General features: G+C 45.1%; 1 protein-coding gene across 1 annotated transcript in view; it reads right to left on the bottom strand.

Moving 5' to 3' along the window:
- Positions 1-15,962, bottom strand: part of KLF13 (KLF transcription factor 13) — a 40,831-nt gene extending 24,869 nt beyond the window's left edge. Inside the window, exon 1 of the mRNA XM_081887822.1 lies at positions 14,755-15,962. Coding sequence (XP_081743948.1) covers positions 14,755-15,292 — 538 coding nt within the window. The 5' untranslated portion in view covers positions 15,293-15,962. The remainder of the gene's footprint in view (positions 1-14,754) is intronic.
- Positions 15,963-26,995: the final 11,033 nt, after the last annotated feature.

Below are 26,995 nucleotides of genomic sequence, written 5' to 3' on the forward strand. Positions count from 1 at the left end.
AGGCCGAAGAACAATGACATAAGGGGTTTTTTCATATTATGCTGTCCCTGAGGAGATGTCAGTTATGCCTGGTTTTAGCTACTTGTGAGAAGAGTATGTAAAAGCTGACATATGTATCTCTCCCCTTAATAAACGGCGTTCTGCTTATGTGTTAATCTGTCCCTGCACTCTCTCTGCATGGTTTCAAGCCATATTTTCTAAAATATGTGTGGGTGCAGATGGGGCTCGTCAACCTAGGAAGGTAGCCCAACTAGGAGAAAGAAAACCATGATCCTAAACCTCTACTGCCTTGTGGAATGTCATTGGGAGAAGAAAAGGCTCAGGAGTAAAACCTGGAGTGGAGTCCCCAAGGTGGTTGGATGACATTTTGTGCAGCGCCTCCCAGCAACTCCTACAGCCAAGCTTGCTCTGCTTTCCTTTGGACCTCATCAGCGAGGCTGATGTTTGGCCATCCCAGGACCTCCCTACAGACTGCACAGGCTTGCACCCCAGGGAGGTAACTTCAGTGCTGCTAACACTACAGGAAGTGCTAAAGAGATAATCTGGAGCTTGCTCTTTTCTCAACCCTCAGTACAAGTGCCTGGGAGGGAACCATGGCTTTGGTCATTGCACCCGTACAATACATAGTAGCAGGTTGGCGGTCCTAGCTGGGTGACTGGACTTCATTCCCCTGCAGCCCAAAGAAGGCAAAACAAATGCCTGGCACCTCTGTCTGCAATGGTGTCCACCTCTCTTTCATTGAGGCTTTGCAGGAGAACTGCCTGGTGGACACAATCCACAAGAACTGCTTGGATTTATTCATTTAATTTGCCTGCAGCACTCAATGTCAAGAGCACAGCTTCAGAAACTATTTCTTTGTTGCTAGTTGACGCTGTTAATGTTACCAATTTTTCTTTTTCAGCCCAAGTGTATCTTCTGTACATAAACCACTGAAATAGCAAGCTTTGCAAAACACAGGATACATTTGTCTGGCCTCTGTGTCTGCACTTAAATAACCCTCATTGTCCGACCGTTGTCTCACAATATGCAGTAAGATAATGATCTCACTGACCACGTGAGGCCTCATCTCCAGCAAAAGCCAAGTGGGTGACCAGCAAGCTACAAAAATAGAAGTGTACACAGAGGGAGAAATCCCTCAAGAATTGCTTCTGAAATGGTTGCACTTAAATTTGGGTTGTGGTTTCTCCTTTCTTTTTTGGCTGGGTCAGCAAGAGCTAACATCCAAACAGCTGATCCAGGATTATTTGGAGTGGAAAAGGAGGAAAAACACTGAGTCCTGCATGAAGTTATAAAACAGAACTGGGAACCACGTGGCCAACATGGACTCGTTCCAGGTTTCCAGGTTTGGACCTGCACCAAACGTGCAAAGCCAGACAACAGAAAAATGCATTTGTGCTTGAGAATGTGGAAACAATGCTTTCTCTTCAAACAGATTCTGAATTGTTGCTTTATATTAATGTTTTGAATGTCAAGTTGGCACTTGTTTTGTCCTCCCAGTAAAAAAACCACACCATATGCCTGAGTATATTTTCCTATGACTTTTCAGAAGTGCTCATGTGCTGAATATGGAATCACCTATTTGGGTCCTCCTCTTTGCCCCAAAGTCCTGATGGGCCCAAGGACCAAGGCAAAAGCCTTTTTCATGGTCACACCCAAACCTTGTGCCTTCTTGCTCAATGATGCCATCTTCTGTCACTGGGCTAAGACCTTCCTCTCTAGGAAGGCCTTTTTGTGTGTGTGGATTCATTTAAACATTGGTTTTAAATTTTTCAAAGTGCTCCTTTGTGGTTGCTTTCATTTTAATGATGTGCTAGGTGTTTTTGTTAAGGTCCGTATAGTTAAAGCCATGGTTTTCCCGGTAGTGATGTATGGAAGTGAGAGCTGGACCATAAAGAAGGCTGATCGCCGAAGAATTGATGCTTTTGAATTATGGTGCTGGAGGAGACTCTTGAGAGTCCCATGGACTGCAAGAAGATCAAACGCATCCATTCTTAAGGAAATCAGCCCTGAGTGCTCACTGGAAGGACAGATCCTGAAGCTGAGGCTCCAATACTTTGGCCACCTCATGAGAAGAGAAGGCTCCCTGGAAAAGACCCTGATGTTGAGAAAGATGGAGGGCACAAGGAGATGGGGACGACAGAGGACGAGATGGTTGGACACTATTCTCGAAGCTACAAACATGAGTTTGACCAAACTGCGGGAGGTAGTGGAAGACAGGAGTGCCTGGCGTGCTCTGGTCCATGGGGTCAAGAAGAGTCGGACACGACTAAACGACTAAACAACAACAGGTGTTTTTGTTGTATTTCTGTTTCTTTCCTTTTAGTAGCCACCTTAAACATTTTACATCTTTTAAATAAATTTTTAAAAAGCAGCATTTAGTGTGGTGCTCCTAAAGACTGGCATGTTCTCCCTGAACACTGGTTTAACATCTCTGTAGCACCAATGTGACAAAGCTGCCTTGTCTAGGAAAGCATTTGGGTTACAGCTGATAAATACCCCATTCTGATCAATTACTTGCTTCTGTGTTTTGCCTATATACCAAACAGCCTTGGCTGCTTTCATTTTTGACAAATAATAGCTCGGGGTGAATTGTGGCATGAAAACAGGTGGGGAGGAAAGGATTAGACATCACACATTGTGTTTCCAATCTGGATTGTGGTCGCATATTTTTATCGAAAAAGATAATGGACAGTGCTGCAGACACTTAAGCAACAAAAAGCATGCTTAAAGCCATGTATAACCTGCATTGTAGATTGTGTGACCTATTTCTATCTATGCAGCAGTTGAAGCAAGGTTTTATTGCCCAATCTCACTATACGAAAAGGTCTCTTCCAAGACATGGGAGACGCTGGGCTGGGGCATCTTCAGAGTGCTGCAGCATTGCAAGCCCTTGTGGAGCTCAGTAGTTCCATCTAAGGGAAGGGAAGCTTCTGCACAAGATATGGCTTGGCTCTGATCACACACCCTTTTTAGGTATAACCTTGATGGAAAGAGGATCAGTTAAGTCTGAGCCTAGCACAGGACTAAGCCCATGTTTGCAAGTAGTGTGGATGGTCAGGCAATGCAGGATCAAATGGTTCCTCAGAAACAAAAGAACTCACATTTTAATCCATCCAACCTAAATTTTGAACCGAGACACAGCTCTTCCTGAAAATTCACTCTCTTCCAAATTTTGTGATACCATTCTCCTGTCAGGAAATGCATACAAAACAGTCTACATTTAGGGAAACTGTGTGTAGACTTGGTTATGTTAGTGAAAACATACATACATTATGGAAATTTACTTGCAAAATGTGTATATTAAGCATGATTGCATACAAAATGTTTGTTAGGTTTTGTTTTGTTCTTTAATGCAACCTGACATTGTAAACTGAAATTAACATTGGAAAAATGAGAAACTGAGACATCAAAACTGACTGGCTCATCTTTCCCCATTTCCTGAGGACGGGAAAGAGTTCTAAGCGGGATTTTTAGCAGTTTTTGATTTGCAATTCCCTCCCTTATCTGAGGGCTGGTGGAACAATTTCACCTTGTGATTTGAGGTTTGTATAGTCTGGTCTTGAATTATTGTGGATTTGAGTTTATTATGTACATAGAGGAGATTTAACATACAAGGGAATTTTCCAATTTTAGATCTAAAGGAAAACTTCCTGCAAATTCATTGCTGAGTAGGGGTGCCAACTCTATGAGGTCAAGATGTCTTCACCCCCCTAATATCTGCTGGGAGGGGATTGCCTTGTTGTGGCTGCTCCTCCTGTGAGAGAGGAGCTGCTGGCCATTGAAACAGCGCCATGCTGGGCTCTGCACTCAGCCTCCTCCTGACCATGTGACGTCATGTGCATGATGCAGCTGGGCCCCCTGGGCACAAGTCAGCATCTCTGATGCTGAGTGAGTTGTCCTTGGCTTTTGCGAAACCCACTTAGAAGGTATGTGAGTCCTTTTCTCAGGATGCCTTCCTTGACTGCCAGTGGTAGAGCATCTGCTTTGTATGAAGAAGGTCCCAGATTCACTCCCAAAGATCTTAGAGTAGGGCTGAGAGAGACTCCCTGCCTGAAACACTGGAGGGCGTCTGCCAGCCACTGGAGCAAAGACTGAGCTGCATGGGTTTATTTCATTAGAGGACAGCTTCCTATGCTCCTGTGTTCATGCCCAACTGCTTAGAGAGACATTTCTGAGTCACAACTGCAGTTATGTGCAACACATCACTTGAGTCAGAGGGTTAGGCTAACCTTGTTAAATCAGTTTGTCTTCTCCTTTTGGTGAATTTATATTGTTCTTTAAAAAAAACACATTAAATATCTAATACATTTTGCCCTCTTAATTTTCTGTTGGAAAGTGGAAAACAAAGCCTACTGTCTCGATTGTGAGCTTGATATGTTAACAGGGCTAATTAGTCACTTGGCACTCCCTTGTCATTATCTCTAGCTAATGTTGCCAAGGAACTGATATGAAGCCATTTGACTCATTATCTAGAAGAGTTTGGAAGGGGGAATTGTGGGTGTTGGATAAATAGACGCCAGAGACAGAAAATCCTCCACCACTTATTCTTTTGTCCAAAGGCCAATTTATTAAAATGAGAGCTATAATGCAGAGCAACTAAAACAAGAGACCACCCTGGACCTTCAAATTGAGAGTCTAGATTCCAATAAGAAAGACTTCTTCATGCATTACCTTTTCAGATGTACACCTGAGATTATTTAATTCTACACCTTTAAAAATAAGCACACACCTAAAAATATAAAGTGTCAATATGGCAAACTGGGTGGAAGGTTGGAAGCATTTGTACTGTACAGGTGCTCTCAAATTGTCGCTCCCTGTTGAATACTCTTGATGGCAACAGCTAGGTGTTTTGCTGTCTAACATGTGAAATGGTGTAGAGATTCTACTTTAAACTTCCTAGATCAGATTATGGATGGTAAGCCAAAGACCTCTTCTCATATTACTTGGTATACACTTTAGATATTACAAGTGTACACATAGGGATTTAGTTTTCTCTCAATTTCTCATTTCCACCCCCATCGTTCAGCCCGGACACTGAGATCCAGCGCCGAGGGCCTTCTGGTGGTTCCCTCATTGTGAGAAGTGAGGTTACAGGGAACCAGACAGAGGGCCTTCTCGGTAGTGGCGCCTGCCCTGTGGAACACCCTCCCTTCAGATGTGAAGGAAATAAGCAGCTATCTTCTCTTTAAAAGACATCTGAAGGCAGCCCTGTTTAGGGAAGTTTTTAATATTTAATGCTGTGTTGTTTTTAACACTTGATTGGAAGCCACCCAGAGTGGCTGGGGAAACTCAGCCAGATGGGTGGGGTATAAATAATAAATATTATTATTATTATTATTATTATTATTATTATTATTATTATTATTATTATTACTATTATTATTTTCCAGTCTTACATTCAGTTCCTTATAGTTCCCCATTAGCCATAGAATTTACTTTATTTATTTAGAAGTCCTCACAAAAATTCATCAGCATTTTAGTGTGAATTGATCCTAATATACACATGCTTGTATGCTATTTTGCCCAGTATACACATTTTTGCAAAGCAGGGCCTAACACTTTTTTTGGGGTGTGCTATTTTCACTAATATGTGCATTTTTACCCATGCCTATGCATTTCTGGACAATTTTCTTTTTTGGAGAAAAGCATTGCAAAATTCAGAGAAGTGCAAATTATGAAGGGTGGCTGTGTTTTTGTCTAAGTTTTGTTTTGGGAATACAAATTGCTTTTAAATGTAAACTGAATCAAATTTCTTCCCCTTCCCTCACAGGTATGGTACACAGGACTGGCTGCAGCTCCCTGTCACAGAGTGGCAAACCTGGGCAGAGTGATCCTCTTACTGCTACTGTCTGGTTCCTTTCCCAATAACCTCAGTCACTGGGTATCATCCAACACTGCCTTTGCTTGGTTCACACACGAGGCTGCAACTATGTTTGCTGAATGTCTGCAAACACACAGCCGGCATGCATTAGATGGAAGGAAACACAACCTCTCTCAATCTTCCCCCAGCTATTCAAGACAAAATGTCATCTTTTCTATGTGTCAAAGGATGAACCCTTTCCTGTGAGCAGACATTTATCAGCATCAGCATATCCAAACCCAAAGAGCTGGGTCATCCCATTCCCTATTTAAAAAAGCAACGAGGGCTTGAGGAGGATGTGGTAGTGTATGAACGGGAATTGAGGAAGAAAATTAAAACCATCAACAGAGAAGTTCTCCCCTCCCTGCAAAGACAAAGCATTTTCTTCCCCTCAGAGCTAGATGAAGACTCTGTGGTGCTTGAGACAGAACATCCAAAGGTACCATCTTATGTGTGAATTAACCACTGGAAAGGGCAATTGTGGAAGCCTTACAATGACACTCATAGCAGAGTTTACTTGCACAGCTCTTGTTAATATCGCTGGGGCTCCCACTGGCAGACTTCCCAGTGGAGTGGGCTTTCTCTTTCTCATTGAACGGTATAAGGCCTTGATTCCAGGTGGCTCCGGTGCCTTTCTTTCATTGCCCCGACTGGAATCAAATTTCACTTCTTTTGCATTTAGAATGCACTCCTTTCCCTTGGCCCACAGAAATTATCAGGACTTTTGTCAATTGTAAGGAATCATGGGCTCCCATGGGAAGCAAACTGAAGAGGAATTGGAGAACTCTTGCCAGGGAAACTGTCTGCCCCTCCAGGCAAGCTTAATTATTTATTTTTATCATTGCCTTAAGGGCTTTGGGGATAAGACACCAAGAGGAAAATTCTGGGGAAATCTAGACAGATATCTCCTGCGCTACCATGTGACGCTTGTTTTGGTTTAGATCAGTACTGTACTAAATTTGCAAGAAAGGAGAAGAAAGTTGAGAGGGTTTGATACTCCCCTCCCTGAAGAGAAAGCTGTTGTTTCTGGGAAATGTTGGAAGGGCACACAGCACCTACTCAGAGGCTGATTGTCCCAGCATAGGGGGCAAATGTTTTGAATCTAACACAGGCTTTCAGCAAGTAAAAAAGGAAACCAACTTATCTGTTGTTAAGAATGTTTTGTCATGGTCGATGGTATTTCCATGCTAGTAGGATATTTCTGCCTTTCTGCCTTTTTTGCAAAAATGGCTCTCCAGGGACAATAGCAAGATATGCTGTTCACATGTCCTAGATGGCAAAGGTAGATGGGATGCTGCTTTCCTGTTTGTTTATTAAATAAGGCTACATGCACAGGAATCTTGTGGCATTACTGTGTGGTAACTGCTTCTTGGGTTTAGAGCCAGGTTCAGCCCCTCTGACATTGCAGGCGGCCTGGGGAGGCTGTTTACCTGCTGGTGAGGTACAGAGCTGTGGCTGAAACAAAATTTCAAAACTAGTTCAATCTCTGGCACATGTTCTAGTTGGAGTTCTGTTTTATAACTGAAAATTTCCCCATCATATTTGCTATTCACATTTCATTGATGTCAGCATGTGATTTCTGACTGGTTTTGATGCCCTTCCCTGCAGCTCCAAAGGAGCATTTTCTGGTTGAGTGATGAATTGATTAAATGAAATGGAGGAAATCAGCAGATATTTTATTCAATGCTGTTGCAAATCAGCTGTCAGATTATGTCAAATATGAAGGGATGCTGGGGCTGCATCTCAATGCTATTGGTGACTAAATGTTATTCAGATGTTGTCCCCAATGTATTGGAGTGGTACAGAAACCTCTTGGCCTGTTTCTCATTGCCCATCCTCCTTACGACCTCTAATTGTCTAAAACTCAGAATGGGGCCAGGGGCTTACCCTAGACCCCAAAATACAGTAATAGGTTCTTTCTAGAGCTCCGGTAGGATAAAAATGCTGCAGGACTGCAAGGCTATAATTTGATTCTATATTTAAAAGCACCACCAGACTATGATCTCTAAACATCATGGTTGCTCTTCCAATAGTTCCTGTAGTCAGTCTTGTGGAAGGAAGCTCAGGCAACCCCACGAGCCACCAATTTTTGCATTCATTGTAATTTTTATATTGGCAACAACTCTGTGAAGTGAGTCAGGCTGAGGGTTGGGAGGATGGGGTTTCAGTCTTGCAGGGGGTCAAAGATAGTCTGTTAGTGTTTTTAAAATTTAGTATTTTTTATATAGCTTGTAACTCATCTTGAGACTGTTTTGTAAATGGTATCTTTAAAAAAATCTATTAACTATAATAAGTATTTCAAGTTCCCCTGGTACCGTGATGCCATATTTTTTTAGCTATACACCAATGACTTTTAAGTACACTCTTGAAAATGTAAACTATGGTTAAAGTATGATGAACAACTTGTGCTTATGAAAACATGGGCAGCACACACTCATTTGGCTGGCAAAACAGGTCCCAGTGCTCCTGCTGTGGGATCTAAGGGACATCAGAAGCTACTCATATTGAAGGCTTTGTGAATTCCATGCTGGGGGGTGAGGGTGCTCTGCACTGTCAGTCTAAATTCTGTGCTATAAAAAGATGGTATCTGTAACCTGTGTAGATTATGCAAGATAAGCAGATGTATAAGAATTCTTTGATTTTAGTCCTGAGAAGGAGTTGGGGAGCAACACAGAGCCCCACTCCTTTACTTTCGAGGAGGTAGAGCAGGCATTTCAGGTCTACTTGTTCTTCTTCTCTTACACTTACATTTCATTAGTATATGGGCTAGAAACGTGGCCCTTCTTAAATTGAAGTTGGACTACTCAATGAACTGAATTCCACGCTTGGTGCCATGCTCTATTATTATTTTTCTGTGATCGCAGAGAATGGCAGCACGAACCCAGCCCAGCCCCAGTTCTCCACTCACTCCAGCACTCTTCTTTTCCCTTCCGGCATGCGAGTTTAGATTTCTTTATCAACTTGCAGTGGGAAAACTACTATTTATGAGCACAGCAGCCCAAAGGAAAAAGACAAAAGAGACGCACACATCTAACAAGTACAAGGTGTCCCATATGTCTCTGTCTGAGTGTAATCAATCATTAGGTGATCCTCTGCTTTTTGCCTGAAGGGCTCCTCTTAACTTTCACCTGGCATATAAAATGCTGAACAAGCTATTCCGGTCTTGCAAGGTGTGTAAGTGACCCTGTTCCATCACAATTTTGTTCCTGCAGGAACTGAGACACACCGGGGGTAGATACTATTGAGGCAGAAATTTGCAGTGCTTTGGAGCCATGGTCCTCAGCGCAAACAACAAATGCTGAATCCAAGATGGCATAAACAGCTGAAGTTTTGGGTTGATCATCAGGGTCTGCCATCCTTCCATTTTAGGGAGGCAAATGATGGCATGTGGGTAGGGCAGCCTGGACACATGGTGCTAAATAATTTATTTATTTTTTAAAGAAACCAACAGTAAGAAGTATTGAGCTAAGTGTTAGATGGAGAAATAGAAAATTAGCTCCATCTCACCATTCATAATGTGAACTATTTTCCTTCTCTCCTGAAGATCAAGTTCTCAGTATGAATGATTGCCTGTTTTTCCGGAGCCCTATGAAATCCAAATCCAAGCATGTTTCAGGGGAGCCGCCAAAAAGTGGAAGCATCAAAGCAGAATTTCAGCTAGAATCTGCCTGGGTCCTGTTCATACTGTCATTCCTTCTCTTTTGAACAAATAGCTTTTGGATCTTTTTGTAGATCTTGATTATTTACTTATTTCATTTTCCAAGCTGCCCAGGGTAGCTTGCATGACTAATTCTGTAAAATACAACACACAATAAAAAATACAATTCCTAAAAACTGGGGGGGAAACACTGAGAATATTTATGGGCAGCAAAATATTTCCAGTATTTCAGCAATAGCCCTGATAGTCACATATGGCTTTCCACTCTCCATTATCGTCCAAAGGCCTGAATGATCAAATATACCTTAAGCTGGCATTGAAAGATTCCTTCGCAATCTTGCTCATTCACTAATTCATACATTAGAGACAGTGTAGTGCAGCAGATAGCGTGTCAGACTAGGCCCCTGAAGACCAGATTGAAATCTGCACTCGGTCATGAAGCCTTGAGCCAGTCACTCTTGCCTCTCAGCCAAATCTACCTCACAAGGTTGTTGTGGAGATTAAATGAGGAGGGGAGAACCATGTGAGCCTCCTTGGGCTCCTGAGAGACAAAGGTGGGATATAAAAGCAGTCAATCGATTTAGAAAGCATGGCATAACCATGCAAAGCAGGATTAAACTTCAAGTCCCATGATGGCGTGCAACGGCAAGTAATGGGAAGACATATAACTGAAGACATATGCCCCCTTTTTCTGGACCAGAGGAATGCTTGGGAAATTCTGCTGGATATTGACAAAACAGATCTAGCTTTGCTAGCTCACACATTAACTCCATTATGTAAATACAGCTTTAGTTCACTCCTTGTGGAAGCTATTCCTACATGCTGAACCACCCACATGAAACAGATCAATTGCTGTGTATTTTGAATTGCTTTTCACTTTGCCTGAAACATTTTTTTGATGAAATGTGGTGATAAAACAGCCTGATCCACATGGGGAGCTGTCCCACAATTTAGCTGACCTCTTTGAGGTAGCTATAACTTGTAAAGTAGGACGTACTGTATATAAAAAGGGAGGGTTGATTTTCACAAACATCTTGTCAGTGTTGAAAGGTCACACCTACTATTTGTGAAGCATTACTCTAGATAGACTTCTTTTGTTCTCATTTACCTGATTCACATCCATTTCCTAGTATCATGTATGTGGACAGTCCTGGAAGCAGCATTCACTTTAAACAAGTTTTCTTTGCCCTCAGCAATGTCAGCACTTAAAGTCCAAATCCGATTCATGAGCCTCACAATGTGATCCTATTGACAATATGATTCCAAAATGGCTGACGACATTGAAGAAGGAGGGTGTTTGAACTGGGAGAAAAATTCTGTGTAGTTTTATAACAATTGGGATGGCTTATTTGATAGAAAATACATTCTGTGTTGTAGGTTTGTTTGTTTTTACATTTGTCATGATTCTGTTTTCATCCCCAAAATTGAAATAGGTGTGCATCTAGTGCAGCCCTTTTGCAAACTTTTTATTCGCTGCCTCTCTATCACAAAACTACCTCTCAGTACAGAGGGCCCTTCAACAAAACTTAGCCACTTTTTGGAAATGGAGCAAGACCTCCCACCTTGGGGACTTGAAGATGAAAAGGGAATGGGTGGTGCTGTGGTCTAAACCACTGGGCCTCTTGGGCTCGCTGATCAGAAGGTTGGCAGTTCAAATCCGCGTGACAGGGTGAGCTCCCATTGCTCTGTCCCAATTCCTGCCAACCTAGAAGTTCGAAAGCATGCCAGTGCAAGCAGATAAATAGGTACTGCTGCGGTGGGAAAGTAAACGGCGTTTCTGTGTGCTCTGGTTTCTGTCACGGTGCTCCGTTGCACCAGAAGCAGTCTAGTCCTGATGGCCACATGATCTGGAAAGCTGTCTGTGGACAAACGCCGGCTCCCTTGGCCTGAAAGCAGAGATGAGCACTGCCTTTGACTGGACTTAAGTGTCCAGGGGTCCTTTACCTTTACCTTTACCAACCAAATGATCAAGGGGATGGAGCAACTCTTCTATGACCAACGAAGCACTCTTAGTATAGAGCAGGGGCCGGCAACCTAAGGCCCATGGGCCACAAGCAGCCCACAGGTGTCATTTAACCGGCCCACAAGCTGCCCCTCAACTGAGCCGCCCGCTCGGTGAGTCCCCACGTGCTGCACTAAAACGGCGCTGTGCGGCACGGAGACTTGCTTCTGTGGCACCGGAAATCACATCTGTGCATGTGCAGATGCCGGAAATTGGCTCTGTGCAGATGCAGATGCCGGAAATTGTGGGGGCGTGCACTCACACGCGCACAGGACCCAGCCCACGGAGGAATCTCCACTGGAGTGAACCAGCTCAGGCAAGGTAAACCTTGCCGACCCCTGTTACAGAGAAAAGACAAGGAAGAGGTGACATGACAGTGGCTTATAAAATTATGCATGGTATGGAGAAAGTGGAGAGAGAGAGAAATTATCTCCCTCTCTCGTAACACATCCAATGGACATCCAATGAAGCTGAATGTTGGAAGATTCAGGAAAGATAAAATAAAATTCTTCATGCAGCAGATAGTTAAACTATGGAGTTTGCAGCAGGAAGCAATGATGATCGCCAAGAGGGATGGCTTTAAAAGAGAATGGGACAAATTCAGGGAGGGTGTCTGTTCGTGACTACTGGGCGCAATGGCTATGCTCTTCCTTATGTCTGGAGGCAGTGTGCTTCCCAATACCAGCTGATGTTTCTCTCATGTCCTACTTGCAGGCATCCCATAGGCTTTGGGGATGAAGCTGAATGAAATGGACACTGGGCGAGGGGAGAGAGGATTTTACCTGATATACACTTCTCTACCTGTCAGGTTGCTGTCCATGTCAATAATATTTGATTGGAAACATCTCTGCTCATGAAAAAAGCCCAGAAGGGGAGGTGACTTGTAGCTGTTCATGCATAGCTGTTATAAATGAGCATTTCCTGTCCTCCTTTTACTTTCTCTTGGCAAGAACTGTTGTAGTTTGGACTGACCTTCTAGGCCAACAACTATCCCTACAACCAGTGAAGTAAGAATTAATGTGAGCTGGTCCTTGAGCGCCACTGCAAAATGCTTTGTTGTTATGAAGGGTGGACTGACAGAATATTAGCCCCCTCAAACTGTTTTCAAAGAGGGACCCACTCCTTGCCAAGAAGGGGAATTTGGGAAGGCCTGTTTTCCTCTTGTCTCTGGAGTCCTGCCTGAGTAAGAAATGCTTAAACAAAGAAGCTTGAAAGCCTTCGGGATTCAGCCAATCCTACAACCAAGCCCTGACGCTGCCACCTCTGTTTTCCACCTAGCTCTAGCAACACAAACAGCACAACTAAATCCTGCATCACAGAAGGAAAGAAGTGAATGAGGCGAGCTTCTTTTTTAATAGTAAGAACAACAAAGGAGAGCAGGGCGGCAAGCCAGTGTCCCTATATGACTCGCACTTCCCCAGCCCATTCCTGAATGACGTCTACTAGCGCTTTCCTCCCCTCCCCTCCCTCTCCCCAGAGGCGTGAGCTGCCAAGCCCTCCTTCTCCGTATCAAAGAGGGGAGTTTTCCCAGCAGCATCCTCTGCTTCAGTTCCCAGTCAGTTTACAAGCGTAGAATCCCTTTGTCTCCATGTTTAAAGGAAGTGAAGGAAAGTTTGGGCAAGAGCAGAGTGTGGCGTGATTCATCTACAATTTGCCAACTTTGAGTAGCAACAGAGAGGATAGCTATTATTCATTAAACATGAAAGCTCCAGTAAGGGAGGGTGTCAGGAGAGGCAACTCAAAGGATGCAAACTTGGAAGAAATACCCTTTCAAATAAAGGGGACTTAATTCTAAAGCAAGCATTTAGGACTGAGGTGCCTGTTGCTTTTAGAGGACTAGAGAGGGTGGTGTTACTTGTTCTTTGGAAAGCATGTTTTTAATGCCTTTACCAAGCAAAGCCCTGGTTTGTTGGTTATTCCGGAGGTTACTACAAAATGGGAGGAAGGGCGCGTCAGAACTGCTCAACAGTGAGGCAGCAGCTCACCTCGCCTCCAGCTGCAGCTTGGGTGTGGTTACAGGTGGCAGAATGAAAGGCGGGCAGATCCAGCCCATGGAGTATAACCCACCAGGAAGTTCTCCCAGCCGCTTGAAATTAAAGGGAGTTCCTATGCCAGGCCATGGCTGTGCTTGCACAGATCCTGACCATTTTGAAGGGTCTTTCATGGAAGAAAGACCTGGTGGGTCTTTCCTGGTGGGTTGTGCTTCATGTTGTGGGAGGCACCAAACTGCCTTGGGTCATCCTTGTATTCTGCAAAATCATTAACCCGCACAACTGCAAGTGGGTAACCAGCAGCCACTGGTCATATGAACTGAAAAGCAGTGCCAACTCTTAAATAAGGAGAGCAGGTGGGGGACCCAGAAACGGCTGGCTGTTGCCACTGACTTCCTTGCACTCTGACTCGCAGCTCCCTTGATAAGAGCAAAAGTGGAAACAATAAGCCCCAGCCATGGTTGGTGTTGGAAAGGAGGCCAGTTTACTCATTGTGGCCAATGAATTGCCAAGATGATTTTCCCCCTCCTTGTGAAAATTTGTTGAAGAAAAGAGGTGACTATATTTTTGAGACTATTATTGACAGTTTTTGTTCTGTGAAACACCAGGGTACACTTTGCTTTAAACACTAACCACTCTACTCTCTGTGCTGGTTGCTCTTGGGTGCCCCGTTTCTGCTTATGGATTCTGATCAATGTGTCCCTCTCTCCTTTTCATTCTTTTAATTTCTAGGCCACCTTTTAACAGATTGGGTCTCAGTATAGCTTGCGATACCAGAAGGTTCGCTGCAGAGAAACCATAGAAATGTAGACAGTACCAAAAGACAGTACTTACAATATAGAGAGCACCAAAATAGCCCACGTCTCCACATCACTTCAAAATAAACAACCAAATAGCAACAACACCCACATGCTCCTTTTCCTAGAAGGGGCTGTTCTGCTGGCTATAAGTGGAGGAAGCTGAAACAATGCCTGGAAATAGACATGGGTTAAGGAGGGAGCAGATATAGTGAAGAAAGGAGGGCAGCAGGTCACAGTTACACTTCTGTGTTTATTAAGGACAGGCTCGGCTGAACTACCTGTTACAGAAGCAACAAGAGCTGCACTGTAAGTTTTTAGGTTTACAGTACCGTTTTTCTCATTAACTTGTCCCAGATTTCAGTCCTGGGAGCCTGAACATCAGCCAGTTTCTCTTCCCTCTCCTCCCAACAAAGCTATTGGAAATAGACCAGCCAGTCACTAACCTGTGTGGGTCCTTAGGTGAGCCTTCAGATGGGACGACTTGCCGTAAACCTTTTCGCATCCCGCATAGTGGCATTTATGCTTCTTCTGAGGTAATTCAGGCTCAGTCCGGCATCTTCCTCGCCTGCTTCTTTGCCTGGGGCTTGGCTGACTCGGTGCCCCCAAGCTGGTAGGTGTGGTTGCTCTGCCTCCTCCACGTTTGCCGGCCAGCAAGACACTTTCTTCCCCAAACTCTTTGTGGGAAAGAGAAGCCCCCCCTCTGTCAAGGCTCTCAAGATTCTCCCCCTGAGGCGAGGAAAGCTTTGGTGGAACATGCTGGTTTAGGTCAGCTAAAATGCTGGCCACAGCATATACAGAGGACCCACCTCCATTGTCTCTCCCAACCTCTTTCACTTCGGGTTTCTCAGCTCTGTTTGAGATGATGCGAGGGGGAGCTCTCCCAACCGGCTGAGGGGCCGCTTCCCTCATGGGGCTGTGGATTATAGCACGGCTGGACATGGAGACAAGGCACTCGGCAGCAAAGTAGGCGGCTGTTGCCATTTTTCACGCCTCCTGAGGTGTATAAATCAACTGCAATTTTTCCTTTTGTGTTAACCTTCAAGAAACCCACATACACGCTCCTTGAGATTTCCTTTTTGTAGAAAATGAGATAGCTGGCTCCACAGCTCCCTGAAAAGTACTTTCTTTGTATGGGTCACACCCAGTTTCTCTCCTTCTGAAGAGGAAAGGCATCCAGGGAAAACACAAGCAAAACAAACCCCGTCCGGAACAGCTTTTTGTCTGAAACAAAATTAATGAAGGTTGTCCACAATAACAAGCCTGCAGTTCCTCCAGTCTCCCGGGTGCATTCTGACGGCAGGACTGAGCTGGTCCGTTATTACTCCTTGGATTGCTTCAGACCCTCAATGGGGGTGTGGCTTTGCCAAACATCTGGCCGTGATGTCACATAGAAGCTGTATCCTGAGCTGATCAGGTTAGCAGCAAGTTGAGACTTCAGCTGCTGCTGAAGCAGCTGCTCCTGCTGCTGCCGCCCGAGAGCCAGCGGAGAGAACAGAGCAGCAGCAATGCAGAGCGAGCAATGTGGCTGTGAACTTGAGTTTGGACAGAGCATAAGAGCAAGTTAAACGAAAGGAAGGAGCTGATTGGCTTGGGATTAGCCAATCAAAATAAAAAGATCCACATTTGCACTTCTCTGTGGGCTAATGCATCCCCCCTCCCTTTATGACCTCACAGAAGGCAAGAAATTCAAGATTACTCTTAGGCTTCTCTTATGCAAGATAAAATATCTCCTTGCAGAAACAGTACATGTTTCTGGCAAAACAGTACATGTGCAATTGAAAAGCTTTCTTGTGTGTGCACATGCTGTCATGCGCAAAGTGACTAATGATGTAAGTAACTTGTGCTGCGGTCATTAACCTCTTATTTGTTTTCAGGCACATTCCTTCTGCAGAGCCTTCACAACTTGAGGGCACAATACAGTCAAGTGTTTACTAGGGAAGGGCAATTTAACAAGCCTTGAATTCTCTCAGGCACCTTGGACCCAGTACTTGAAATACAAAGGTGACGCTAGTAATGCCAACCCAGGAATGTTTCATAGAGTTGTGAAAAACAAATGAACCCACTGCAAAAGTTGGTGGAACAGAACAGGCACAAACAATGTGTTTTCAGTTAACTGCAGTTCCACACTTTAATCCTTTTTTAAAAGGCAACTTGCTGGTGACTTCGGTCATCATCAGCAAACTGTCATTACTTTAATGTAAAGAGCTCTGCAATCTGTCACCGTCAGCAACCGCCAAGCGCCAAGCTGGATGGCTGCGTATTCTTGTGACCAGTGTCACAATTAGGCGAGCACATACTATTTTGATGAAAAGTCTGGATGTTTCACCCTTTAGATTTGTCTCAGATATCACTTTAAACAAAATTCAGCCATAACTCTAAAAATAAGTGGTGGGCCCCTGATTTAGCCCCAAGTGGGTTTTCTAGGGGAAAGTGTTGTGGCAAAGGCAAAATGGCCTAGACCCATACGTCCTAGGTGTGGGAGAAATGGGAGTTTGGACAAACCCTTGTTTTTTGTGATGGAAGTATAATTAGAAATTGCACACAGATTGCATACTCTAGAAGGCAGCTCCCTGAATACAGTGTGTGGCTTGTTGTAGACAATCTTTCTGGCCAGTGCACTCAAATGTCATCTTAGAAAAGCTAAAGGTTGCACAGAAATGGACACATGCTCAACTGTATAGGTTCCTTCTACAACAGCATGGCATCTTACTCATAGACGTTAGTGGCGCAGGGCGCCAGTGTCTGGTGAGGAGAGTCAGGGCGCGCTCCATTCCCCGCTCTGAGGCAGCCTGCTCCTCACCTCTCAGCCACCCATTGGAGTGCACTGCCTCCAGCTCAGGGAAGCCCCTTTGTGTCCCCTCCCGCCAGGGCTGCCTGGGTGCCTGATTGGCGCGATTGGGGGCAGGCGCAGAGCGCCCCTCTCTGGCCGTGTTGCTGCCTGCGCTCCTCCCTGCGGAGTCTGTGAATGGAACAGGGAAGCACCTTGTGTGATCCCGGCGCCAACCGAGGATGGCACAGTCAACAAGCCACCTGATCTGCTTGCTGGCCTCCTGTGACGCAGACTTCCCCAGATGGGGACAAGTAAGGGTCAGCAGGCACTTAGAGGGAGGCTTCGCAGGAGGCCATCTGGGCTGTGATCCGCACCCCTCTTACTTACGTGCAGCGCCGAGCGCACGTCGGACCACGCAATGTAAACGAGCTAGACTGAAGGCTCACCCCCCCCCCACTTAAAAAAGGTTGACAACTCTGGAAAACGGGGGGGGGCAGGCAGGCGCCATAAAGGTATTTGCACCACGGCACCGGATATGCTTAAGACGGCCCTGTACAACAGTGTGCCAATTCAGGAGAGAATGCCACGTTGGTCACATGGGCCATTCTGGGGGGGACTCCATTCAGTAATGGACAGCACCGGATTCATGGTGGTGCTGCAATTCTGCCGCACAAGGCACTGAACCGAGGGGTGCAGAACACCACACTACCACAGATTACCAAACTCTGCTCCTGATGATGTTGTGCTTGGAGGTGGGATTCTGGCCTTCTGCATACTTGTTAAAAAGCTACATGGAGCTTACTTTCTGCTTCCCAAAGTGCTTTATGCTTTCTATTGTTGTATTTGATTACTGTACTGTAATATTTGGAAATAAAATTACAAAAACTTTTAAAAAGCTAAGCTGCTGGGCATCCCAGGCTGAAATTACTCAGAGACTGAAGTGCATTTGGTGAAGGGATGGTGTGTTCCGCTGCCTCAAGATGCAGCTATTTATTATACATACATCTGCTACCTTTTTAGAAGCTGTGAAACAAGAATATTCATATTTCCTGAATCTAAGCTCTGGAACCATCCTTTTGGGTTCTGTTAAACTCATTTTATGCTGTTGGTATTGGCCCTCAGCCTCCCACCCAGAATCCTGCTCACTTTTTATATTTTAATATCCCACCCCTTTGTACTCAACAAAAATTGTGTATGCCACTAAATGTGCAGAAATGTGTTTTAATTTGAAATTCTAAGAAAGAATAGAAGAGCCAGATTTGAGAGAAGCAAATTGATCCATCAGGTTTATGTTGTGTTGTTATGTTATTTGATCAGATTTTATCCATCTTGGACCTGATTTTTCAACCTGGCGTTTACTAGCCAATGTGTACAGGATGTTCCTTGTCTGTACACAAAGGGTGCATTACCCTTCTGTAATGCTGATTGTTTTACTTTTAGTATTTAATTCCTGCCCCACAAACCCTCCAGGTTGGAGAGAACACAACTGAAGGCTATCTGTGTATTGATTTGGAGTTTCATTGTGAAGGCTGGGGGAAATGTTCCTGCCCAGTTGAGCTCCCATCTACCCAAATCAACATCTACAAACGCAACTCTTTCTCTTTCATTCCCTCCTTCTTTTGCTGTCTTGAGGTAATGGGAGTTGTACTTCTGGAAGGCACCAGGTTGGCACCAGGTTGGCTGCTGTAAACAATACCAAGCTATGATGGACCATTGGTCTGACTCAGTATGAGGTAGCATAACAAAAGCACTAGTCAGGAGACCCTGGGCAGGCTCCCACCCAGTAACTGGGTTCTGGGAGTTGAGGGCAGTTAGCTTCCTGTGTTTGTCTATCTGGGTTTTTAAATACAGCTCTGGCTGTTCTGGAGGATTCACCTGACCCACCTCCCCCTTTCTTTTTTAAACCTTCTGGTGGTTGCCCTTTGGTGGCTAAGAATCATTGACTAGAAACGAGGGTGTTGGTTGTGCTCAGTCCAGCAGGTGCCACCTAATTGCATGTGTTCATTTCGCAGCTGCCATGTGGGCCCAATGGCCAACTGAGGAGGAGGAGGAGGAGGAGGAGGAGGAGGAGGAAAGTTCATCTGAACCCTGGCATGGGCAACAGCCTTCTCAAACAATAGCACCATTGTTCTTGAGCAGGGTCGGTGAACGCCCAGGGGCAATGCTCAGAGATTAACACTTTTAAATTATTCCATGCTGTACAAATGCTGAACAAAGCTCCTCAAACCCATAATAACATAATGTCATGTGTGTGTTTGTTTTTCTTCAAAGTTGAAAAATTGTAAACACACACACACACACACACACACACACACACAAGAAATAGATGGCCTTTGAGAACAAATAGGATTCCATTCCTCCTTGCAACAAAAGTGCCCACTCTCATGATTTCATTTCTGTTACACAAAGATAGAGAATTAAGTTGCAGCTGCAATGCTCCCAGATGTAACTATGCTCATTAATGTGAGTTATTCTTTTTTTTTTCTTTGACTTTCCTCCGGCTTCATACGCTTGTTTTGCTTTATGTTCTAGCCTGATCAGGCATGAGAGCTTGAGTTATAATAAGGATGTTGTGTTCATTTTCAGAGATGGAAGTTTTAATCACTTGTTGCAGTTCTCGTTAGCGCCCACCACTCCCAGCGGGGTTCCACTAGCCAGACCTCATGAACACATGCTTTATAATGCAGCTGAATTTGATAGATTAAAAACTTGCAGCCAAAGCTTTTCAAGGCTGTAGATGCTGTGTATATTTCTACTTGCAGTAGCTATCTAAGTCCCCCTACACTGTTTGCTCAGATTAGAACACCATAATATTTAATGCTATATGGAAATATTTTATTAATTGCATAGGGGTTTATTGATTACATAGGGAGCGCTGGCACCAGGTGCGGTCATCTTACAGTGCTCTAGCTGATGTGGCTTGGCAATCTCTTTTATGAAGCCCCGTGCTTCATGCAGGGCCCTAATTGTGTCCCTGGCACGGTTCCCAGATTATTCTCTGGAAAGACCCAGCCCTGGCTGCCATATTTTGATGACATTATTCTATGTGGCTCAATGCAAGGTGGGCAAAAGGTTCTCCCCTCAGATGTAATGGATGTTCCACTGTCTGAACTGCACAGAGCTTGGCACTGTGTCTAGCACATTCCACTCGTCTCTTCTGTTCCCCAGAAGTCGCAGGGATGTTGCTCAGACCCTGGAACTCCCTGCCCAGGGTATTGTCTTTCAGTGCTGGTGTCTCAAAATTGCTGGGAGGTTCACAAAACAAGCTTTTCTGCAGTTAATCAGCACCATTTTTATTTATTTATTTATTTAATACATGTATATACATAATTGTTTAGGAGCTTTTGTTCAAGTGCGGTTGTAGCTGTTATTGATATAATTTTTGTGTATTTTTATTTTTAGATCCTATTATGATTTAATGTAGAAATTGTTCAGTCTGCTTGTGTTCTTTCGGATGTGTTTTATATTTATTGTTTATGACTATTTTTCTTAGACTTGTAATCATGTAATTTTTTCCATGTTGTAAGCCACCTCGAACATGGTTTTAACTATGAAAAGGCGGCATACAAATGAAATGGTTTGTTTATTTATTCGTAACAGCTGCATTACGTCCTTCCTTGGTGCCAAGGGCAAACATGCGTACACCAGGCAGGACCAAGTTCTGGGTGCAGACAAAACCCACCGCACTGGCCCACCTCTTGCTGCTGCCCCCACTGGCTGGGTGTGGGGCACAAGGGGTTCGTGGGGCCACACTGTGCCATACCGCCTGTCTGTGCAGGATCAAGCCTGGCTGGCTGATGCCACCCTTGGCGGGTGCATCCCACCAACGCTGTCATTCAGCAAGGAGGCTGGGGGTGTGGCGGCAAGACCCCCAGTGGCAGGCAGGGTGAGGATCCCTGCGAATGGGTACCTGGCTCATGCCCCCCTCAAAATCATGTGCCCGGGGCTATGACCCCTTTGGTTCTGCCCCTGATTTATAAGCAGAATGGGTTGTTCTTTCTGGCTTCTATTGTTGCCTTTCTCTCTGCCCACCAGATCTGCATTTCTTCACTGTTCCTTGATGCCTTTTACTGTTTTATTACTTTGTGGCTTCATCTCATTTTTAAACGGAGGCGTCCTGACAGATACAGCTGCATGTTTGCAAGGCCCCTCCTATCTTGCGACATGGTGTGTATTCTGGGGCCCTATTGCCCCTCAGAGCTGGGCCTTATTGTCCTCATCCCCGTGGCCTGGTGGTGGTCACAGTGGCAAAGCAAGGTCAGGGGGCACCCAGTGCGGAAAATGTCACCCCCTCCACATTGAAATTATGATTTTTTTGCCTGCAAAAATGGTTTGACTTTATTTCATATTGGGGGGGGGGAGCCAGAGTTGTTGAGTTTTCTGGGGGGAGCCAAAGTCTGCCTGCACCCTACAGCTGAGGGGGAGCCAGCGGGCAGACCGCTTTGGCCATGGGAAGCTTGCGTACGCCAAAGGCACAGCATCTTTCACAGACGCTGAGTGCCGCACAGCATTTTGTCACCCCCCCTTGGAGGTGACACCCAGGGCGGACTGCACCCACCACAGCCACCTTGCTCCACCCCTGCTTGACCAGTCTGGGATATGCAGGCAGATCTCGGTTTGAGAAAGCAGGCTTGGAAGTGCCTGACAGAGGGCTCAATAATGATTTTTCACCGGCACATCCTTGCCATCCAATTCATTGCTGAGGAAGCTGGTGGGGAAAACAGTAGTGGCATTGCAGCTTTTCGGCTCAGAGAATGGGTAGATGTGGATGGCACTGAGTGGGCTTGGGAAATGGGTTGGGGAATCTCCTCATATCTCCTCCTGCATGAAACACAACTGGCCACTAGCTAATAACTAAAGAAAATATGCACTGTTGTTCTGAAGCAGCTTCAAATAATGAATATACCATTCCATTCAGAGGAGAAACCAGTAGTGGGTGTTAGATATTTGCAAATATATACCCAGGCTCAAGAGCAGTCTACAGGAGCAACCATGACAGAAAACAAAGGCCCTGGAACTGGCTCCAATGTGATCCTTAACCAGTAAACCAGTAAACTCCTCAACGGCTACTGTGAACTGGGACACAAAGAAGACCCAGGGCGCTCATGGCATCCTCCCCCCTCCCTCCTCCAATCCTGGCCAAACACCCCCACAACCATCTGCATAGCCCTGGCATGAGCTTCAATATACAAAGTCCCCATTGTATTCCACATGCAAGTAATACCTATGTATATTTCAACAGACGTAATGTACTGTGGTAAGTCAATGGGGCAATTACAGGCAATGTGTGCAGAGCAGATCAAAGGGGATGGTTGGGTTTCTTTCCTCATGTCTGAAAGAATTGGATTTTGCCTACTTAAAATATTTCAGGACACTGCAACGTTTCACTGCTCATTAGTATTTTCCATGCTTCATCTGACGGGGTTTCAGATTTTATATATATATATTATTTTTTCAGTTGCTTTACAGTGGGACAAAAAACAGCCTTTTGTTTTACTTTGATTGTACTTAATTTCATTTTATTTATTTACTTAGATGACTTGCTCCCTCAATGCCCAGGACTTAGGGCTTTATGAAAACAGACACATAAAATACAAAGAAAGAAAGAAAGAAAGAAAGAAAGAAAGAAAGAAAGAAAGAAAGAAAGAAAGAAAGAAAGAAAGAAAGAAAGAAAGAAAGAAAGGTAAAATGTAAGCCAGTTAAAAGCTTAACTCCATATATGAAAAGTAAGTCCAAATAGAAAGTCTTGCCAAAGGGTTGGAGCTTCTTGGCACATGTCTGAGGAGGGAAAAGGAGTCCCCCAGCCTTCAAAAACACCAATGGACCCTGATCGTCCATAATGAGTGCCGGGCAGTTGGACAAATCAACCATATTCTAAGAAATTACAGTGTGGCAGGAATATGTCACTGCCCAGTGGAGAGCACTTGCCCAAACTCTCGGTTTCCAGAATCTGCAGGCAGTACTGGACATCAGTTTGTGGGATCAGAAGCAAGCAGCGTTGTCCAGGGTGAGCATGGATCAACTTCCAGAGGGAACAGTCTGAGGTCAATAAGGCCAGGGGCAAATAACACAGTCAAAGGCCAGCAAGATGCCAAGTTCCAAAGGCAGAAAACAAAAGTTTGATGGTGCAGAGGCAGGTAGCATAATCAAAGGCAGCATTACAAGGGGGAAAAGCAAGAACTTACCCACTGCAAGGTTTTGGGTGACACAAATTGCTCAGATTGAGGAAACTTTATACAGTCTGGTGAGCAGGGATTGGACAGCAGAGTCAGGTGACTGAGTGGTCAGGCAGACAAGAAGGTCTGTTCTGCAGTTTGGGAAGGGTCCTTGAATCATCAAGCTTAATCTGCAAAATGTGTGGATGATACAAGGAGGTGATGTTGCCGGCAGTCAAGTGAAGGAAGCTGGCTGGTGGAAACAGACTCTTGGGCCTGTGTGCACATGGACATTTGTGTTCACACACAGGCACTACAGAATGTGCAGAACTGTCCCAGTGATTACTGATGAAAAGGGATATGACACTTAGGAACACTTATTTAAAAAATAACAAGTGAGACATACATTTTCATGAGGGATTCTTATTCCAGCTGACATAAGAGAGCCAGGCTGACTTGCTCTTTTTCTTGCTGCAAATGTTATTATTATCCCCAGTTTGAGAATTGGCTTAATTACACAATTCCATGTACAAGAAGTTACCACACAGCTACTTTTGTATCATGCACTCTGGTAGGAAGTGTGTGTGTGTGTCTTTCTATGAAAGGACGAAGACAGAATAACAAAACGTTAGTGCTCAGAATGGCAGGATTAGACAGTGCATCGCTACCATTTTTAATTCTGTTTCAATAGCTCAGTACACGAAGGCCATTGTCTAGGCCCAGCCCTCTGCGTTTCTTCAGCAGAGAGAGACAGTGAATAGAGGCAATTATTTTGGGTTCTGGCTTTGTTCCACACAGTTAGCAATTCATAAGCCTTCACTTTCGTTCTAAAATTTACTCTTGGCTGAAATGCAAATGTACAGTACAAGTTATGCTTTCTCATGCACTGCACTTTTTCCACAAAATGGTCTGTAACACAGTCTCATATTTGCTCTTCTGGTCTAACTTCAATAAATTCATTGGCAGTTGAGATTTCAGAGGCATGTTTGCCAGAGACACCAACACACACGCACACACACGTATGGCGCGTCCATCTCCAACGTACGTGTGAGCTGTGTCCTGCACACTGGAACAAGGCTGCCCGGAGCAATGCTTATAACACTGGTTCGGACTCTGTAGAATTTTTCAGGAAAGCTATTATAGCTTTCAATTCCAAATGCAAAACATTTTTTAATATCATCTAGGGCCATGCTAAATCCTAGCAAGAACTGGACTCGAGAAATGCTTCCAACAAGGTGGGAAAAGTCAGGCTGACAGAACCATTCTGCGCTTCTCCTCTGTACTGTCTCTCACTGCCTGATGACAAACTCAGTCCCGGGTTTTGGTTTCTGTCCAACTGTTCAGTGTATGAATCTGGCACAACAAGGGCGAAAGGCACAACAGGTGGATTGCATGGCTTCCTACAAGGTGCGTCCTCTTGCCTCTTCCTTTTGGAGAGTTGGGTACAGGGGTGCCAACTTGAACAAAATATTGGGGGGGGTAAACCTCACCCCACATAATCAATCCCAAGACACAGCGCATACACACCATTTAAATGGCAATTCCCCGTCAACATGGGGGGGGGCAGGATCCTCAGATATTTTATTGGGGGGGGACCTCAGCCCCTAGTAGTAGGCTCCTGTGATCAGGTGGGCACAAGTCTTAAGGTGGCAAAGAGGATGCATTTCTGCTATATGGGCAAGCAAACTGGTACTCTGGCAAGTGGGCGAGGGCTGTAAAGTTTGTTTGAGTCGGCACTGGCAAATCCATGTCCTTGGTGATGGAGGTGCCTGCCCAATAGCTGACTTACTCTCAGATGCCTCCCCCAGAAGAGGCGCCTTATGGACAGGAATGGCAGGAGGGTCCAGTGACAGCAGCATTTTCTGAGGTGCCTGGATAGAGGTGCCTGATAATCATGGGATGGGCACCACTCTGACAACCTTCCTGAGCCTTCCTCAGTATCCAGCTCCTGACCCACTTGGCCCCTGGCTCCCTTCAACACTTCTTGAGGCCCCAATTCCACTCACTTATTCTGCTTGGGCCTTCCCATGGACCATCTATCTCCTATTCCCTGATCTCTTCCCCCACTTCTTTGGAATAGGACCATCCCCTCCATGGCATCTCCATGGGACTCAGGGCATCCTCCTCCTTCAACCTCAGAGAAATCAAAGTAATTGTGAGGTAGATGACTAAACTCTAAGAGGTCATTATTCTGTAAAGTCTCTGAAACAACCACTGATTTGTTGTGGACTCCCTCCAGCATGGGGGGTGGGTTGAAGACAGCCATAAGTGTGGAAGAAGCTGGATGGCTGAGTCAGGCCTGAGATTGCCATTTGCCTCCTTGTTGTCTGCCTTTCTCTGGGTGTGATACAGGCATGGGCAGGATCCACATTAAGGTCATCCAAGAGAGTTTCCCTCACCCACCCACCTCCCTGACATTTGGGCCAGACCACAGGCTTCAAATTCAAAAGCAGTTTGCCGAGACTTGCTTGCCAAAGGCTGCAAAGCTAACAGAGGTTGCTCCCACGTGCTCCTGTGGCAGGCCTGCAAGTCCCAGTCAGCAGGAAAAAATTGTAATGGGGCTTATGAGAACAAGGAGTGGAGGGCAACCTGGTAGTGTTTATTTGCAGGCACCGTCCCATATGAGCTAAGCAGAGGCAGGCAAAGAGCTACTTACGCACCTCCCCCCGCCCCCAGCAGGAGCAGCAGCAGGAGCTGGTTCAGAGCCTGCCTTCTGAGGAGTAGCCACAGCCCACTGGTAAAGCAGCCATTTCTCCTGCAGGGTTCAGGTTCAATCTCTAGCACCAGAAGGATCAGTTAGCAGGTGATGAGGAAGACCTGCCTCTGGCTGGGGCTCCGGAGAGCTGCTGCCCTCAATAGCACTACTGTGACAGGTGGACCAGTTTCCTAGGTGTGTTGCAAAGCTCCCTCCCTCTGACCTGGCTTAGGCAGAGGTGTAATATGAAGCTACGGGTGTGAAGCTCAGAGTGTGCCTGCTCTTGCCATGTGCAGAAGTCTGGCTGATCCATTAGATGGCTTTGAGTCTCTCTTTCTTTCCGTGTGTGTGTGTAAATGTTGCAACTGAGAAAGGCTGGGCAGAGTTATGGGGGAAATGTCACCAGCTGCAAAAAAAAAAAAAAGAGATGTTTTTCTGTTCTTGTGGTTACCATACAGAGTTAGGCAATATTTCATTTCCCAGCAGAAGTGCTTGACACCTCTTAAGCCTAGTAAGTGTCAACACCACAAGAGGAGAGTGTATGTCAGGAATCCTGAGCAAACCCAAGTGGTTAAATTTCTTTCCCCCTCTTCTTAAGGTTAGTTGATTTTGGACTTTCACAGAGGCTGGGGTTAGCAGGGCTAGGGAGGAGGATATCTGCTAGGTGGGAACTACAAGATTGTGAGATCAAAGATATACTATGGAAAAAAAAACTGCCCTACTGTCTGTTATCAGTTGTCCAAAATGACCTTGGGCAGCATGTGAAAAGACAGACTCTGCATTGCATTTCAGCACTCATGCATGCACTTGTTACATGTATGCTCATTGCAGGTGAGATGCATCCATCCTCTCAACTCAACTGAACTATTCTAAAATCCACAGACTTTTTGCAGAGGGAGAGGCTAAACCTTGAGGAATGCAGGTCTGGCAATTGCAACCATTTAACAACAGGGCATCTCTACAACTTGGAACTCTGATTTAGCAGGGATAAACAGGAGTTGCCCTTGGGTTGGAGCTAGTGCAATATTGTAGTCGCTTTGCTGTTTTCCCCTTAAAGGTCATCA

This window comes from Podarcis melisellensis, assembly GCF_964234715.1.
Source record: "Podarcis melisellensis genome assembly, chromosome: 14".
Taxonomy (NCBI): Eukaryota; Metazoa; Chordata; class Lepidosauria; order Squamata; family Lacertidae; genus Podarcis; species Podarcis melisellensis.